This window comes from Erithacus rubecula, assembly GCF_903797595.1.
Source record: "Erithacus rubecula genome assembly, chromosome: 4".
Taxonomy (NCBI): domain Eukaryota; kingdom Metazoa; phylum Chordata; class Aves; order Passeriformes; family Muscicapidae; genus Erithacus; species Erithacus rubecula.
In genome coordinates, this window is record NC_136686.1 from 2,338,629 (window position 1) to 2,357,221 (window position 18,593).

The 18,593-nt window shown below is 46.8% G+C and overlaps 1 protein-coding gene across 23 annotated transcripts in view; it reads right to left on the reverse strand.

Moving 5' to 3' along the window:
- LOC306801814 (voltage-dependent L-type calcium channel subunit alpha-1C) overlaps positions 1-18,593 on the reverse strand; it is a gene marked incomplete at its 5' end in the record, with an annotated part of 131,406 nt that overhangs the window by 20,268 nt on the left and 92,545 nt on the right. For 17 of the 23 annotated variants that reach the window (XM_079305205.1, XM_079305204.1, XM_079305208.1 and 14 more), the window contains 6 exons: positions 1,153-1,280; positions 2,379-2,544; positions 3,257-3,348; positions 6,202-6,267; positions 10,695-10,823; positions 13,498-13,530. In XM_079305205.1, coding sequence (XP_079161331.1) covers positions 1,153-1,280; positions 2,379-2,544; positions 3,257-3,348; positions 6,202-6,267; positions 10,695-10,823; positions 13,498-13,530 — 614 coding nt within the window. The remainder of the gene's footprint in view (positions 1-1,152; positions 1,281-2,378; positions 2,545-3,256; positions 3,349-6,201; positions 6,268-10,694; positions 10,824-13,497; positions 13,531-18,593) is intronic. The other 6 variants (XM_079305206.1, XM_079305213.1, XM_079305211.1 and 3 more) reach the window with 1 other exon arrangement.

Sequence of the window (18,593 nt, forward strand, 5' to 3'; positions counted from 1 at the left end):
AAAACAAAGTACTGAACTTCCTCCACAGCAGCAGTTGGGCTTCTCTTATGTTTGGTAAATGGCATCTCAAAAGAAGAATTCTCTCATGGAGAGAGGGAAGTTTCCAGAGCCAGAGGAGGAGCATGGTATGTGGATGGGGAAGAGAAATAAAAGGGCTTCCCATTTATAATCAGGGAGGAACAGGATGCCATCTGGACTGAGTGGCCATCTATTATACAGCTTCAGCCACTGCAGTCTAGCCCTCAAACAAGCACAAACAGCAGCATCTGCTTTGTTAATAAATGGTGTATTTATTACAAGTCTGTGCTTGCTCCCCATCCATATTAAAAGTTCCCAGCCTGGGAAGTTACCATGAACTGGAAGAAGTGTTTAAATTGATATATCACTCTTATACTGTGACACATCCACATAGGCCAGAACTAATCTGGACACTAGGCCTCCTAAAGAGATCTGCATTTAGTTTACACCCAAATCTCCTTCCATGGCTTTTGCATTATGAAGGGGGCTTTGCAATCACAATTGTCAACTGTACAGTAACACCACAGGGATCTAAATGCTCTTTAAGCTTAAGCATGTGTCAAACAGAACATACAATGCTGAATGTCAGTTAAACCCTCGTGTGAGTTGTTGTGGTGCAACTTTAAATCCCTGCAAGTCTTTTGCTGTGAATAACCCTGCAGACAATGTAATGCAGCCATGTGAATGTACAGGTGATGGCCATATATGACACATGAAAAAAATAGACATTTGAGCACAGCAGCTCTGCTGTCAGCACAAAATCAAACAGAAGAGTCACAGCTCAATATCCCAAGGAAATACAATAATAAACCAAGCCTGTAATCACCTTTTCTCCATCTCCTACTGCCCCTCACTAAGTCTATATTTCCCTCATAGAAAGTAAAGCAATGGCCTGAAACTTAACAGTGCAGCCTAAATGCTGAGGTATCTGTGAGTTTCTTTGCACTTTTGGCTTGGATTCACCAGCAGTAGTTCTATTTTAGGATTATGTACAAAAAAAAAAGAAATAAAGAAAAAAAAAAAAAAAGATGTTCCTGCAGGAGGAACACAGCACTTACTGCACTGAGTCTAGAGAAGAGAAAATAATGGGCCTGTTCTCCCAAGGAGCTCTGATATCCAGGCTGGGTTACTTACTTGGCTTCAGGGTCATACTCTGCCCAGATCCTTTTAAACTCATCCAGGTGGTGTGGTCCTAAAATGGACCAGTCCCGTGTCAGGTAATCGAAGTTATCCATTATAACAGCTACAAAAAGATTGATGATCTGCAAACAAAGACAGAGATTATGTGATGGATGAGGCAAGGAACAGCAAATTTTACCAGGCTCTCCATTTAAGGTCTGGATTTGGACTCACAAAACTAGGAAGCCATTGGGATTACCTTCTTTATTCCCCCAAGCCAGCCCCCTATTTTAAATGGGAAGAGCCCAGAGATGAAATATTCTCAACTGGTTGCATTTTTCTCTTCCCTACTAAATGGATGAGGCACAATTTTGCTGAATTCTTAGATGTGCTGTCATGGCTCATTATTTACCTGTCTTTGCCTGGCAGAATGGGGTGGGATTTATCTTTGATAGGCAGTGAGGCTGAGATAAAAGTCCTTTCTTCTGGCCCAAGAGCAAAACTTTTAAAATGCTGCTGCTGTTCCCTGGGAGGATTTTGGGCACTGCTGCCAGCTGCAGAGCATGTGCTGTCCCTCTGAGCAGTGCTGCATTGCCAGCACAGAGCAGATGCAAGTGGGAAATGTGTATTCTCACAGTCATTGCTGCTGGCAGGGGAGGACAAACCCGCTCAGCAGGCAGAAGGAAGGTAGGAGGGAAGGTGGGAAGTGTGGCTGAGGCGTTGCTAGCCTCAGCACAGCCCACAGCACACTAATTTGGTTTTCTCATTGAGGGGGAGGAAGGAAGAGTGCTCCTTTGCACAAAGGATTGGGATTGGAAGCAGGGCTGGAGGGAGGCAGGGAAGGGGTGTTGTCACTGAAAGGGTGCTGATTTGGGGAGATGTCCCCTCTTTGAGATCATTATTGCCCTGTGCACTGCAGACAGCTGGGGAAGCAGAGGCTCAGCCTGCCAGTGGGAAGGTTTGGGTTGGGTGCACTCAGCAGGAAGGTTTGGGATGGATGGACTCAGCAGGGAAGGTTTGGGTGGGCTCACTCAGCAGGGAGGTTTGGGATGGATTCACTCACCAGGGGAGGCTTGGTATGGGTAGATTCAGCAGGAAGGCTTGGGATGGATGGACTCAGCAGGGAAGGTTTGGGTGGGCTCACCAGGAAGGTTTGGGTGGGCTCACCAGGAAGGTTTGGATGGGCTCACCAGGAAGGTTTGGATGGGCTCACCAGGAAGGTTTGGGATGGATGGACTCACCAGGAAGGCACAGAGCATGTAGAAGCTGATGAAGTAGAAGACGGCGAAGCTGCTGCCGCAGGAGTGATCGGCCTCCGTGGAGTTGGCCGGCTCCGACTCGGGGTCACACTTCTTGTCTGGGAGACATGCCAGCATGATTTCCTGCCAGGCCTCACCTGTGGCACACCTGGGCAAGGCAAAGGGCAGGGGAAGATGGCAGTGACCTTGGATGTGACAGGCACTGGCACATTAGCAACCTGTTCCTGATCCCACGAGCATTTATGGGAATTTGCCACTGAGGTCAATTAAGAGCAGGTTAGACCAATGACTTTGACATCCCCTACACATCCTGCTGTTCTGTTTGGCTTCATCAGTGGACCATTTCTGACTGGCTTTGGCTGCTGTGGGTGTGGGGCTCTCACATTCCAACCAGAACCATGGATGTCTGTGTGGCATGGCTCTGGATTGCACCTAAAAAAGTCCTTCAAAATTATGACAGTGTTGAATTTGTGCCAACTTCCCTCCCTGGTCCCAGCTGGAGAAGGATGATGTGCTAAGCTGAGCTGGGCATGGCCATACCTAAGCACGAGTTCAGCCCTGCTAGAAGTCACCCTGGCCAGATTTGAACCAAAGAAGTTTTTGATGCTTATCAATTTTGGAAAGCAGTGAAAACTGGCTACCTTCTTTCTGTGTAGGAGGATTTGTCTCCCTCCCCAGTACTGAGTGTCACCAGGGTGAGCTGCTGGGGTACTTAATGGCCATTCCATCTGACACAATTCCCAGGACAACACATCACTGCTCACCTCAGGAACATGACAGGGAGAGGGAGATAAGCCATGCCTGAGAGCAGAGGAATCGTGCTCCCAGGCTGACACAAGCCAGAGCTGTCATGCACCCACCTGAACAGCAGCAGCACAGCCTGGGGGAAGGTCTGGAAGTTGTTGTTGCGGTTGATTTCTGTGGTGTCGTTCAGCGCGATTTTACCAAACACCTGGAGGGGAGCAGAGGTCTTGTCAGATTAGCCCTGCAAAATCCCCAAACCTCTTATCACCCACAGCTATTGGCCTCACCCTGACTCTGATATTTAATGGAATCTGCTCTTCTATTAAAATAAACTTTTCTGGGTGTCTTTTATATCTTGTCTTTTATATGTTGCTTCCCTGGCTTCTGCTTAATCATCAGAAAAAGCAATAATTTTGCAATAAGAAGCATCAAGGTGTCCTTCCTTATTCATACCCTGAATACATGATGTGGGGCCTTGTTTTAACAGGCACTCAATTGGGAAGGGAGTCCAGCTGAAAGAAATCAGTAAGAGAGAAGAAAAGGCTCCTTCCTTCATTGCTTATCTATCTTCACCAGGAGGAAATTACAGCAAAAGCCCAGCAGCAGCAAAGCCTTGAGCTTCCATCTCTGTGGGGGGACTTGGATCTTCACAAAACAATGTAAATACATTGCCTTGGATCTGGAATTGTCCAATTTCCTGCCTTTCTGTAGTGATGCTTGTCACCAGCAGGTGTTTCAGGGGTCCTCTCAGAATGAAGATGATGACCAGATCTGCCCAGACAAGGATGTTCTGGAGCTTCTTCCCTACCCCAATTGGTTCATCCATCCATGGCATGGAGCCTACAGTCATCAGCAAACCTTTTTAGGGTGTGAAGTCCCCAGTGCAGCAATTTCAGCCTTCTTTAAAAAAGCCTTGGATAGCTGTGGTACTTTCAGGCAGTGGGACTGAGTTAACAAACCATGTGTGGCAGAAAAGCCTCTGCACAGCATTGCCAGGACTATTTATTCCCCATTGATAACAACGTGGCAGAGGTCTCTACAGGAGCTGTAATCTCTCTGCAGCCAAAACAAGCAGCATCTCTGAGAACACCAAGCTTCTCCTCAAGGAAATGTCACTGATAATTAACAACCCAAGAGAAACAACGAGGTGGAGAGGAGCAGGGGGACAATGGTGGGACAGACAGGAGGGAGGGTCACACATGGCAGTTTTCACATGTGGCCAGCCCCACACCACAGGCAGCACTGACAGCCCCAGCTGCAGCAAGCTTGAACTGAGGCAACCCATATTTTTCATTTCAGGCAACTGTAGGTAAGGCAGCATCCCATGATGATCTTCCTTTGGACCCTGCAGCAGCTGCTGTGGGTGTTTTGCTTTAGGAGGAGCTGAAAGTGGAGGTTCCTCCAAATCTGTGCCTCCTGGGCCATAGTATGAGTGGCTTCATCCATCAGCATCAACTTGGATTTTTTCCACTTGAGCACATCAGGTAGTGAGGCTTGAACATCACCACGCTCCAAGTCGTGGCAGTTGCTGACATAAAGTAGTAGGTCTGCTTTATATGGGAAATTCTGATGTTTTCATCAGGTCTGGTACATCCAGGCTTTCGTGGTAGCTGCTTAATGGAGTGAGAGATGATTTTCCTTCCTATGTGTGAGGGAACTCTATGTGTCAGCATGTTCAAGGGAGCTGCACACAAAATGTCTCAGATGCCATTTGGACAAAAAGGGATAATCACTGGTCTGTGGGCTCTGGGCAAACAGGGAAAATGAAAAAAAAAGTTGCTTTTCTTATGGGAAGACAGATGCACGGTCTTCAGGCTGCTGAGATGATTTAAACAGAGGCTTGATTGTAAGGCAAGGGTTAAATAGATAACTTAGCTGTTAGGAAAAAGAGTAGAGTTATAGAATAAAGCATCTGGCCCTGGCAGTGCCCTGATCAGTCTAGACCCCATCTGTGTGGCTGCTTGGAAGCCACTTACAATGCTTTGTTCAGTGTTATAATATCAGCTGAATACTCTGAGGTGATTTTATGTATAGCACAGATAATTCTGTAAGATCTTGGCCATCTTAAAGGCAAAATTACAAGTTTACAGTATGAGCTTAGTAAATGACAGCTGTGATTACTGGGGCTACTGAGATAACCTGTGATAATTCAAGAAGACATTAATTTTATATTTCATGGTGGGGCAGCGTAGATGGAGTCTGTGAAAACAAGTGATTACAATAACAGGAAACAAATTAAATCAAGGTGACGGAGGTCAGATGAATTTCATTAGCAGTTCTGTTGTCTCTGTGAAACCAAGAAACCTGTCATTTTTGAAGACCTCTGGAATCAATTATGCCATGCCCTTCTACACTGTGGCCCCTGGCCTCAGATGGCTGACTTGTCTGAGAATTTTGATTAACACCCAAGTGGGAAGTGAAGCTTGAAAAGCAGCAGAGCAAATGAGGCTGGGACTGTCCCAGAGTGTCTGTATCACGTGCTGTCCTCAGTGGTGTCTGTGCAACAGCAGTTCCTTGCACAGGTGGATGCTCAGGATGATCCCAAGAACATTTTGCAAGCTGAGTAAGATGTTGTGTTGATGCAGCTTCCTGGAGAAACTCTGAGTGTTGGTACATTGGGTCTGATGCCATATTTACCTTCATGGGTGTAGATCAAAAGCTGCTCTTTACTCTGTGGAAGTTATGCCAATGTGAGAGAGATGCAAGAGAACATTTTGGTTTGTTCAGTGCAGCATGGCCATAAGCCCACTTGAAAAACTGAACCAACAAGCAATTCTTGGTGGATATTCCTTCGAGAATGTGGAAGGCAGGCATTGTCTCTTTACTGTTTGCATATTGTGTTCTGCCATTAAATGGATCAATATTTTTTCCTTTGCTTGCTTTTTTTTTTGGTTTTTTGTGCTGTTGTTGGAAGCACCTAGTCAGATGATGATCTCCAGCCATTCTTACCTTACTGGGTGAAAACATTGCTGTAAACCCCCACAAGCACACATGGATCTGGTTACCCTGTCAGCCTGTTCTGCTCTAGCAGACACAACCAAGCTCTTTCAGCATCACTTACCTGCATCCCAATCACAGCGTAGATGAAGAACAGCATCACTATTAAAAGAGCCACGTAGGGGAGAGCCTGGAAACGAAAGGAAAAAAAAGAGAGCGCTGTGTCTCTGCCTGGTTTGTGCTTTGGGATACTAGAGCCAGGCTCTGTAGTGCGGGAAGGTGGCCACTAGATGCCTCTACAGGCCCAGGATTGGTTGCCAGCCCAGCCCAGCCCAGCCCAGCCCAGCCCAGCCCAGCCCAGCCCAGCCCAGCCCAGCAGGCTGCGCTCTGTGCCATGGGGGATGGATGGAGCTCCGCTGCCTTCCTGTCATCCCGCCCTTGACCAGGAAAGAGAGGGTAAAACAGTGTCTACACCTGCTTTCCCGGAGGAGAAAGCTCTCACAGCCAGCATTACTCTGGCACTAATGTGATATTTGCCTGGATCCAGTTTGGTGAAGTAAAAGATGCTGTAATGGCTGGTACTGCCCCAAGTGCCTAAAGCAGCATCAGCAGCTTTCCTGTCCAGTGTTAGGTGTCCCTGATGGTCTGCCATGCACTGAGTGCCAGTGAGGAGGAAATTCAGGGGCTGATATCAGAGCCCTGATATGCAGAGGTCAGTGCAACCAGCCAAGTGCTGAGCGCTGCTGCTTTCCTCCACCACTGACAGGAATCAAGGGCTCAGGACTTTGTAGGCTCAGGCTTTGGAGCAGGAGTATTTTGAAATATCTAACACTCAGACCAGAGGCTTTCAGAACTTGCTTCAGAGGAAATGGGTGGGCACATTTACTCTGAAAATGTGAGCACAGATTTTGAACACCCAATTTCACAGAATATAACGAGCCTCCAACATTATCAGAGGGCTGCAGCACCTCTGCTATGGAGACAGGCTGAGAGGGTTGGGGTTGTTCAGCCTGGAGAAGAGAAGGTTCCAGAGAAACTCTAGAGTACCTTCCAATACCTAAAAGGAGTCTACAATAAAGACATAGAGGGATTTTTTTAAAGGGCATGTGGTGATAGGAGAAAGGGTGATGGTTTTAAACTGAAAGAGAACAGGTTTAGATTAAATATTAGGAAGAAAATTCTTCACTATATGGGTGGTGAGGCATGAACATGTTGCCCAGAGAAGCTGTAGCTGCTCCATTCCTGGGAGTGTTCAAGGTTGGATGGAGCTCTGAATAACCCAGTCTAGTGGAAGGTGTCCCTGCCCATGGCAGAGTGGTTGGAACTAGGTGATCTTTAATGTCTTTTCCAACCCAAACCCTTCTGCGATCCTAAATTCAGCACAACTAAATCCTGCAGGAAAAATGGAGAGAATATTTTCACTGGCCACCATGGAGATTTGAGTAAGATCTGTATAAATAATCTCAAAGAGATCTGAATATTAAAATGGCAAAAAATAATCAAATCCTTTAGACAATGTCTGTAATCATCATCTAGAGCCTCGGGACAGATTCCTCTGTCTTTTTAGGGGGCCAGACAAATTGTTATGTTCACCCCACAGTGTCACTGAAGAGACCACCAGCTCAAAACTGGGCTCCAAACATTTTGTGATGATTTAATTGGGACTTGATGCACACAATACCTAAGGGCTCCTGGGATAGTGTCCAGACAGGACCTGAGGTGTATAACCTTAACAGTACTTCTGTTTTCTGACAGCACCTCTGATTTTCCCATCCAAATGAGGATGGAGAGGTGTCTTCTCTCATGTCTGTCTGCTCCTTCACTTCCTTTTCATGTTCTTCTGCTCAGTCCATTGCTCTTCACTAACTTATATTCCTGCTCATCCCTGCCCCTTGTTGCCCATGGCTCCTTCAGCTCCCCACCTCCATATTCTCCAGATTCTCCATATTCCCCATTCTGTCTCTGTCCTCCTCTGTCTCTGTCCTTCCCTGGTGTTACCACTTCATCCCTGTGATTCCCACGGCCCTGCCGTGCCCTCAGCACCCTCTCACTTCCTTCTCCTCCCACTCCAGGCTGACCCTGGTGCTGTCTGTGCACATGGAAACCCTGCTGAGCATTTTCCCACCGCTCTGGCCAGTGCCCCAGCCTGTACGTCAGCGCTTCGTGCCATGCCCAGGGCAATGGAAGTGGCCATGGGATCCAGCTCCAGCAGTTCATTGCTCATGAGGCTGCCCTGCCTGAGCAGAGATGCTTCCTGGAAGCATGTGGGGACACTGTGCCAAAGTCTGCTGGGATCCCACATTCTGGCAGTGGGAGTGGCTGGATTGGGAGAGGCACAGTGGTTATTCTTAGCTACCAAAGGAGCCTCCCGGTAGTTGCAAGAGGAGGGGCTTGGAGCAAAGAATTCCATGTTATAAATGGCTAAAGGCTTTCAAGGCTTTTTCAAGCCCTTTTTTTTTTTTTTAAACTTATTTTCCCTCCTCCCCTGCTGTGGAAGATCCCTCCCTTCCTACTTTCTCCCAGCACCCTACAACCCTGCCTGAAGTGACTCTCCAGTTGGAGAGGTCTGAAGGTCACTGGAGGGAAGTACCAGGTGCTCCCTTTCCCATCCATCCCCTCCTCTCTGTGACCAGTTCAGCTCAGGGCAAGCTATTGCTAAAGAGGCTCAAGGGGCACAGGGCAAGGGGAGGAGAAGCAGGAACTGGAAATTGTGACTCTGTCCCCTTCATCAGTGCTGGCTGAGCTGTGCCAAGGGAATCTCGTTCCTACGCATGCAAACAAAATGGTTCCCAGTGGCACTGCTCAAATAGCAGCCTGGAAGTTGGCAACTCTGCTAGCAATGGAAAAAGTCATTATATGGATGTCAGAAACCTGCTGTGCAGGGTTAGGTGCTCTGGCAGGCAGGGGGTGTGCAAAATGAGTCCTTTGCATCAGCTTGGGTTGGCTACTGGGACCACTGAGAGCTGCACTGGAAAAAGTCTGTGCTGATCCCTGTGTGCACATGTGCTGCTGAGAAGAGACAGAAGCTGCAGAGAGCACTGCAGGCTTGGGTCCCAGCTTGTGTTGTGCTGGTGAGGCTTAACTTTTAAAGTGTGGGTCAGTTCCTTTTCCATTTAGTCATTACAAAAGCTATTGACCATTTACAGCCTCAGTCTGAGGGGTTTGTAGTTGCTGTTTCAAGACTTGTGTGTTGCACAAGTTACTCCTTTGTGCTTTTGTCCAGTGGTGTGTTCTGCATATTTGCTCATGTTTAGGCCACCATTTGTATTCCTGTGCTTTGTTTCCCTACCACTTCCTTTGGATATGTGCCAGCTAACATCCAAGTTGTGCTGGTCCAGTAAATCCAGGCCAAGTACTTTTAAAATGCAGGAATATGCTATGCTTCATCTCTGCCATTTTACTATTTGTGGCTAGGTTTTTTTCCTAGCAAATAACTGTGGTGGTTTTTTCCCTCCAAAGGTGATGATTCTTATTCAGTCTGTTCTCCTTCCCTTCCTCCTATCTACTCTGGAACTTTACCTACCACTGAAATGCAACCTGTCTCCAGGGGAAAAAAAAAGCAGCAGCAATTTAATAACTTGGCATTGTTACCAGCTGAAAAGAGTAGGGCTAAAAAGGTGAATTCTTCCTGGATGAAAGTATGGAGGCCACACACCTCTAATACTCAGTGGAAATTCTCAAAACAAGGCTTAAAGGAAACTTAATTGAGACCCAGCCTTCTCCCCATAGCTGTGTATTTTACTGAAAGTTACACATATGACATACAGTTCAAATAAGGAAAAAAAAAAAGAGATGGGATTGAAGGGTTACAGACAGGCAGTAACTGAGTTGAACTGAACTATTAAAGCTGTTCAGGAGGGTCTCAAGCAATCTCTTATACTATTCTCTGCTAATAGGCCCTCTTTAAAACCAGGTGGGACAGTGTTCTTTATCTTTCCCATAGCCCATCCTCCCTCCAGGAGATATCTCCTGTTCATGGCCATTGAGTCCCAGTGCATGACTGATAAAATTACATCATCCCACTGGGAGATGCTCCAGCCAGGGGGAGGAGCCAAGCCTTTCCTACCCAGAGAAAAACTGAGATTTGGAACATCAGAGCAGCCTTTTCCACTGGATTCCAGAGGAAAACCAGACCCTTCTACATCATCACTGGACCTTTGAAGGAAAACTGCACCTTCTACAGGAGCACTGCTCCAGCTGAACCACATCTGCCACTGCAGGAGGATGCAGCCACCATTGAATGGGGCTGCTGCCACCACCCTGACTGACTGACAGGTGTCCGCTTGGATTCTGACTCTGGCAGTGTTTTGGGTTTGTTATTTGTAATACTGTATTTCTATTTTAATTTCCTAGTAAAAAACTGTTATTCCTATTCCCCATATCTTTTCCTGAGAGCCCCTTAATTTCAAAATTATAATAATTTGGAGGGAGGGGGTTTACATTCTCCATTTCAAACAGAGGTTTCTTCTCAGCAAACACCTGTCCTCCAAACCAGGACACTCATTTGTGCCACTTGCCCCTTGGCACCTTTGAGCTGCAGCACTGGGTGACACCTCTCCCCTAGAGGCCACCAAGGGAAACCAAAAGGTTTTTTCTTGTGGATAAGTGAAGGAATACCTGGAAGGACTTGATGAAGGTCCAGAGCAGCGTGCGGATGCCCTCCCCTCGGCTCAGCAGCTTCACCAGGCGCATCACGCGGAACAGTCGGAAGAAGGTGATGGAGATGCGAGAGTTTTCCTCTGCGTTCTGGAAGCCATTGGCACAGAGGCAGGGGTTACAACAGCACGACACCAACGGGGGCCCTGGGCCACAGAGGGTGCTATGCCGAGGGCTCACTGCACTGTTCCTTGTCCTGGTACTGCTCCTTGGGCTTCCACTGCCTGGCATCCCAGGGACACTGCAAGGCTGCTCCAGCCTGCCCTGTCTCCCATGGTGGGGAGAGGGAGCCCCACCTACAGGGAATCTCAACATCAGCCTCTCCCTTCAGTCTGCCTGGCCTTTCAGGGATTAGGGATAGGTTGTGCTTATACCCCTCCAATACCTCTCTTCACATTGGAAAGAGGCAGTTCCCCTTTGACCTTGCCCTGGAGGAGAAGGACACTTTCCCTTTTGGCCTGTCTCTAGTGTTTCACCCCAGTGAGAGCCTCAGCCAGCAGTTCTGGTGGATCTGGTGTTGTGCACCAGCCACGTGCAGCTTGCTCTGCTGGGAAACAGCAGCAGGTCCCAGATTTCCTCCTGGGATGCAAAACCCCATGGGGACACAGTGTGGGCTGTCACTGCCAGCCTGGCTGTCCCTCTGCTCCTGCAGGCTGGACCCTGGTCACTCTCTCCCACTGCTGGGCTTTCCTCATTTCTCATGACCCCTTTGTATTTCCCACAGTCTGCACACTGACTTTTGTTTTTTTTTAAACATTTTATTTTGGCTTGGCTGCTACTGTTCAAGCGTGGAGCATTTTAAAATAGTCTTTCTTCTGGCCTGTTTTTTTTCTCACAGCATCTGCTTTGTCCCTAAGCATTTTCCCCTGGGGTTGTAACCAGCTCTGACGTTCCTCAGCCTTCACATGTGTGAAGGCAGCATCCATCTGAAGGCTGCTGCAGCAGCAGGCTCACCTGGCCTTGGCAGAGGACTCACTGCCTAGCTCAAGGGCACAGAAAATGCCACTTTTGCCAGTTTTTTAACCCCTTGAAATACCGTGCCAAGCCTGTGGAGCTGGTGCCTTCCGGCAGCAACACTGTGGGAATGTGACCTCCTGTCACAGGGGGAGATAACACTGTCACCCTGCCACTTGACCTGCTGTGCAGCAAAGTGCATGGAAACCCCCCCTCTGCCCCCACCCAGGCTGCAAAGACTGCAGTTTGAGTCTAAACACCCCAGAAAGAGCAACATTTAGGAGGAAGAAACAGTGCAGATCACCCCTGCTGTTAACTACTCACCACTGTGTAAACCAAGAGAGAACAGACCCTTTGGATTTCCTGTCACTGGGCAGTGAAAACAGCTTGCCTGCTTCTGATAAAACCCAAGGCACAGGGGCAGCCTGGGTGGATGTTTCTGGGATCAAACAGATCTATCTGTCTGTCTGTGGTGTGTCTGTCACCAGGTACCTTCCTCCAGTCTGTACCAAAGCCTGGCACTCACTGCCCAGGGAGTAACTGGGTGGAAAAGATTAAGGAAACAATGAAAAGCCTGAGTGCTCCCTACACCTCACATCATCCTTGTTTGGTTACTTGGACATCAGGCTGTGGTCAGTGAATTGGAGGGAGTTGCTCTGAGGGTGGCCTTCAAGACATCAAAAATCATGGCACTGAGTACTCCCAGCACTGCAGTCCCAGAGGATAACTGTAAGGTCAGATAACTCTTGGAATCCTATAGGAGCCAAGCTCTAATACCATCTATAACAGAGCTGAGGTTCAAATTTAGAGGTTGTGTGGACAGCAATCCTGCTGTGGTTGTAACTTAAAAATCAGTGTTTTCTTATTCTACCTGCTGTGCTTCTTGTTGTCCTGGCTCTTTAGGTGGCAGCAAGTTGGGACATGGCTCTGGACAGAGGTTTTACTATTCCTTTGTCATTCCTTGCTGAGAGGAGGCAGCTACTGGAGGCAGAAATTTATCTCTGCCCTCCTAGTGTCCTGGAGCAAAAATCTAAGCATCAGATAAAACAGAACAAATCCCTCCCTGACGCAAATCTGCAACTTGCTGGCATCAAACCACTTAGCCAAAAACTCAGTGATGCCTCAGATGATTACAGTCATTTTAAAACTGGGTGGATGTGGATTAGCTGATGCTTGAGTAACCCTGCTAGCTTCCTCCTGTCTTTCATCCAGCTTTTTGAAGGCATATCCTTGCCAGAGGAGGGAGGTTCTGCAGGGTGGAAATCCAGAAACTGGAATTCCTGCAGCTCTGTGGGGGTGGCGTGGGAACTGCCATGCACACCAGGGCAGCAGGGTTTTGTGCACCATTACTCTTTTTTTTTTTTTTTTTTTTTTTTTTTTTGTGCAAAACACAAACTCAAATATTCTAATGAATCACCTCATTGAAGAGGAGTTTCATGATCCCAACCCTTTCTTTTCTGCAGGCTTGGACACTGCAAACTCATTCAGCGTCACACTGGCAGTGACACACAGTTTGTGGCTAACAAGAAATCTTACCAGGTCCAGTTCTCTCTTGGTGGCTCATTAGAAGGCAGAACAACAGTTAACTCGACCGAAGGAAAGCTCAGGATGCACAGGAGATAAACATGTGCAGCATATTCACAGCTCATGTGAACACCAGACTCACACCAATACACGACATGGCAGCTTCATGCACAAATAACTAGGCTGGGCTTGGAGAGAGAACTTGTGACCACGAGAAGAGAAAAAAGGAGTGTGTTAGAAAGAGTGTCACAGAAGCTGGGAGGGTGGTCTGTATTTTCGGTCTTACCATAGAGGAAGAGCATTGGGTATGTTCAGCTGGCTTTAAAGAAAGGCAGACAGAAATAAGCTGTAATAAGTCTCCAATCAAGAGCCCTAGTCAACTAGGTCTTGGCTAACACAGGAGCAACAAAATGGCAGAAGAGGGCAAAAGGGAATTTGAAAGAAATGCACAAGAGGCTGGGCTTATTCCCTAGGATGCCCAGGATCAAGGCTGGCTGTGGCAGAACCAGGTACAGCTGCCACTGAATTTGATGTAGGCTCTCTCCCCTCCCACCACGAGTAACAGTGGTGAGAGACTGAACTGGTAAAATGTTTGGGGCTGATTCAGCTCTCCAGCTCAGACCCAGGCCATGTCTGCACAGGGACCAGCCAGCTTCTAGTGCATCCATCTGATTGGTAAACCCATCATATCCCAGTGCTAAAGCAGCACTTTCTGTTTTTATATCCCCTTACACACAGTTCTGGGTGAGTCCCACTGGCTCTTGGCAGCCCTACAACACCCAGCCCCAGCTGTGGAAAGTGTGTTGGTGCAGCTAATGAGCTGGCTCTATCTTCACCCACCTCACAGCAAAGTCCTAGGGACACAAAGGATATGTTCTTGGAGGCCAGGCTCAGCTGAGCCGAGCCTTGGTCACACCTGAAGAGTCAAATTGCTGCAGACACTCTGCCTGATATTCCTTGATTAATCTCTGTGGCCATTTCCAATACTGAGAGCAATTCTAAAATATACCCAAGGCTGCAAGTATCCTTGGGTGTAAGAACAGAATTGCAAATTAAATAAAACTGTCTTTATTGGGAGTCCTTCAGTTCAATAGTAATGTAATCCTTCAGGCCTAACCTCTACCATATGCTAAACCTGTCTGCTACTTTAACAAAATGGGAACTGATGTATTTCTTCTTCTCTCAGTGTCAGAATTCCCCACTAGTGCCATGGAGGACTCCTGCAGCATGCTCCTGCTCTCCAAAGATGCTGCAGTAATCAAACTGGCATTGTATTATCTGAAGAAAAACTGCAGTTTGGATGCACAGCCTGTTTGGTGGTACAGGCAAATGAGAGCACTTAAAAACTCACATGCACCAACTCAATAATTTGGGTTAACTCATTGGTTTGGTAATGTCAGCTTTTATCCTCCTCTTTCACGTTTGCTCTTGTGTTTTCAAATCACATACAGGCAAAAGTTGGCTTGAATACCAAATAAAGAAGCAGTGCCCATAGAGACATTTCTTACAGGTTGGGCACAGATTTTGATTTTGTGCTGCTAGGCAAACATCTTTCCAGCAAAGCATTTCTCTGTCCCATCCCCCTTCCTCTTTCTAGTTCTGCAAATCACCTTTTCTAACAGGAGAAGGACCCTTATTCTGCTGCTTGCTGCATTCCTGGTAGAAGGCACAAAAGCCCTTCAAAATAAGTGAAGGAAACCTAAAAATTTTTGGGGTTCTCCATCCTTTCTGGCTGACAGTGTTGCTGCACCTGTAACTGGCAGGCTGAAGAAGCCTTTTGAGGTGCTGTGGGATTTTGTGCCTTCATTGTCATTTCTTCTCTCATTCCCTGAGCTAACTGGGCTATGTTTTAACATGTGGTCAAAAATGTACCAAGTTATATCCCTGCCGATGGTAGAAGCTGAAAAGCAGCCCAGGAAAGGTTCTGCTAATGCTGGCAGGTGGGATTTGTACAGACTGTGGGACTGTGGGCTGAGATTCCTGTTATGCTTGTGCACAGGGAGGGAGTAATCAACCATTTTTTGGTCTCCACAAAGGTTTCAGAAAGGATACAAATCCCACCACCTGCACTCCAGGTACCTGAGAACCCCTTAGTGGAACTTCTAAGTGTGGCCATTGTGAACTCTACAGCTGAGAGAGCTTCTGCTAGATTATCCAAGAGTCTTCAGTCTTGCCAGTGATGTGGGAATGCCAGTTTTAGGACAAGGACAGGCAACTGGCACCTGAGAATGTAGTTCTCACAGCTCCCAGAGGTGGAGGCATGGTGAGAAGTACTTGCAATTAAACCCAGTGTCTATTGCCCATCTGAAGTGGGAAAGATTTAATCTCTAAGATCTCAGAACAACATGGAAAAACAAATCCTCACCTGTTTAATGTTTCTGAAAGAGCTATTGGAGAAGCTATACCACAGAGCAGAAAGCACTCTTGGCTGTGATGTTTAATTTGCAGAGTGGGGTTTAACCTGCAAAGGAACTTCAAGCCTTCCATCCTCCTCATCTCTTTTGGGGTGTGAGTAGCATGAACAAACTGACTGGGAAAGGTCCACAGGGAGATCAGTCAGAGATGATGTTCTGAACATTTCCCTTGTACAGAAAAGGGATTTGGAGTATAAATCACAAGTCCAATATTTAGAGTGATACAGAAGGAAACATGCAGGCTGAGTGGGAAAAGAAATATCTGAGGCAGGATGCACCTGTGTAAAGACACTTGGGGGGATGAGTGCAATGAGAACTCTTGGGGTGTTTCTTTCTTTTGATGTCACTATATTTAAAAAGGCAACAGAGATGCTAAAGAGCAGAAGAGGCCAAGAAAGAGAAGGTTCTAGAACCCAAGTAAAAATTCAGTAGGATAAAGACTGAGTGATCCCTGCAACATGTCTGAAAACCTCCTCAGAATACTGTTGCCTGCATGCATCTCATTCATGTTCAGTGTGTGCCAGAAAAGCAACTTTTTAAACAGATAAATTGCTTCAGCTGCTGCAAACCTGTGAGCATTCTTAGAGCTCCTGCAGGCACAAAAGAGGAAGGCAAAGCCTGTGCCCATCATGAAGTCAGGATCCCAGGTAAGGAAGCCAGATTTATTCAATGAAGAGAGACTTAAAATCTCAGAGACCACATAAGATAACAGCTCCTACTAATTGTGCTCTGCCTGGGTGGGTGATAGGGAGGTTTACTTGTGAAGGACACAACCCTCCAGGTCCTGTTCAACCTCCATAATATCTCACAAACCCAGCTTGGTGCCTGATACTGCCATCAGGTTAGGAAATAATTTCTAATGTGTTGTGCTTTGGAAGCTAGGAGAGGATAAAAAATTTTCACTCCAAGAGAGCCAGTCTCAATCTTTCAAGAGCAACATGTAACAGAGTCAATATAGAAAGCTATTTATGCTATTTATATAATGCAATCCATTCTGAAATTCTGAGAAGGGATGGTGGGGCTTTGAGCAAAAAGGCTTGGCATAGTCACAGTGGTATCAAAGCTCCCTGAAATATCCATGGCTTAGAATATCTTATTGGAAGAAAACAAGAAAGGGTGTTAATAGGCAGATTCAAATGAAAGTTTCAGCAGGAAATTCCTGAGAAGGGATACTAATCCCACCTCATCCTTGTGGAACACTGGAGGTGCAGGACCATGTGGGGAGGTCTGAGCTCCTTTTGGCTGGTTTGCTGACAGCTGTAATGGCTCTCCAGAGAAGCAGGACCTGGAAATGCCTGGAAATTTAAACCACATCACCACAGAGCCTCCTTGACTGCTGGGTAAGTACCAGGAGCTGTTCAGGAGCTGTTGAAGCCTGAGATGACAGGACAGGCAGGCAGAATTCCCACTGCCAGCACTGCTGATGGCAGCAATTCTTTTCCACCACACGACACACTGAAGATGAGTTCAAATCCCTTGGAGGGGATCCAGCTTTTGCTAGGAAGCCCAAAATGATCTTTTCCCTGATGCTTTAGGAGCAAAACTTCCCTGCTGGTAACCTTTTGCTTTCTAATAACACTTTGTTTGTAGGGAGGAATCTCTTCTTGCAAGAGACAATTCAACCTTTGTTGTGGAGATCATTTAAGCAGCTGAATGCACAAAGTTATAATTGCTTTGCTAGAGTTGTCTCAGTCAATGCAGAGCTACAGCTGCAGTCTTCTAGTTATTCCTGATAGCCCTAGGTTAGAAGAGATGAGAGGAAACGTGTTTGAGATGCTGCCACCACAATATGACAGAGGAGCTTCATATTTCTCAGGAGAATGAGTGGTCATGCTCAGGAGAGGTGCTTGTGTTGCTTTTTGTGACAAACATTTCTCCACTGAGGAAACTGTGGCTCATGGATGAAGCTTTTGGGAGCCCACTTGGAGCAGCAGGTTGAGGTGATGGATGTCTGCTAAGGTCTTTCCTTGATTGTTGTTGACTGTGGGAAATGAAAAGTTACCTGTGAAGATGCCATATCTGTTGGAAATTTGATAATTGGTCTGTCAGCTTTGTCCTGTGAGGAAGGGGGTGATGTATGTTCACTTCTTTGCTCTTTCTCCTCACTGCAGGAAGAAATGAGAATCTGCTTTGCAGAGCTTGCCTGAAGTGTTGTGCAGTTCCTTTGCATTTGTAGGATATCAGCCTTTTCTAGATTGAGTTTTTTGTCCACAGAGGTTTCCTCCAAGAGTCCAAATGCAGCCAGCCATGCTGCATCTGTGGCTTTGGGCACAAGATGAAGGGTGGAAAGAGACATTCTGGGGAAACAAACTCATCAAAACCATAGATAAGATGTGGAGGGTAATTTAAAGCACAAATATGGCAATGACAAACCACACTGCTCTTCTGGAGCTGTTTCCTTCCCCTGTGGTTACACTGAGAAGGGATCTGCAAGCTTGTGAGCTTCAAGAAGAACAAGAACTAACTAAAGCATGGGAAAAAAAAGAGGTTTAGAAGTTACCTGTGCCATGGAGACATGGTAAAAGATGACACTAGACATCCTCTTGTATTTGTAGTGCCAAAAAATCTGAAGTGACCTCAAGAGGCTGAGCTGCACAAGTCTTTGTGGAGAGCTGGGAAAAGTCAGGCTTTCAAATCAACCTGTCTGCTGGCAGGTAACATTCTGCCACTGCATTGGGAATTGCCACAGCCCCTTCCAGAGCCATCTGTCTGCCACTGCTGTCTGAGTTTTTCATCACAGGGACCCTGGAGATAACCCACCAGCCACCAAAAGTATTGGAGGTTATTATAAGGCCAGGCAGAAATGTATCTGGTATTTCTCTGACAGGGAATACTACTGGATTGCAGATGGCATAATTGTCAATTCCCACAATCTTACAGTGGAATCAAATTATTAGCAGGAAAAAAAAAAACAACAAAAGAATCAAAAAACCCAGAAAAGTGTCTCAAACTGTGCATTCTTCCTTTA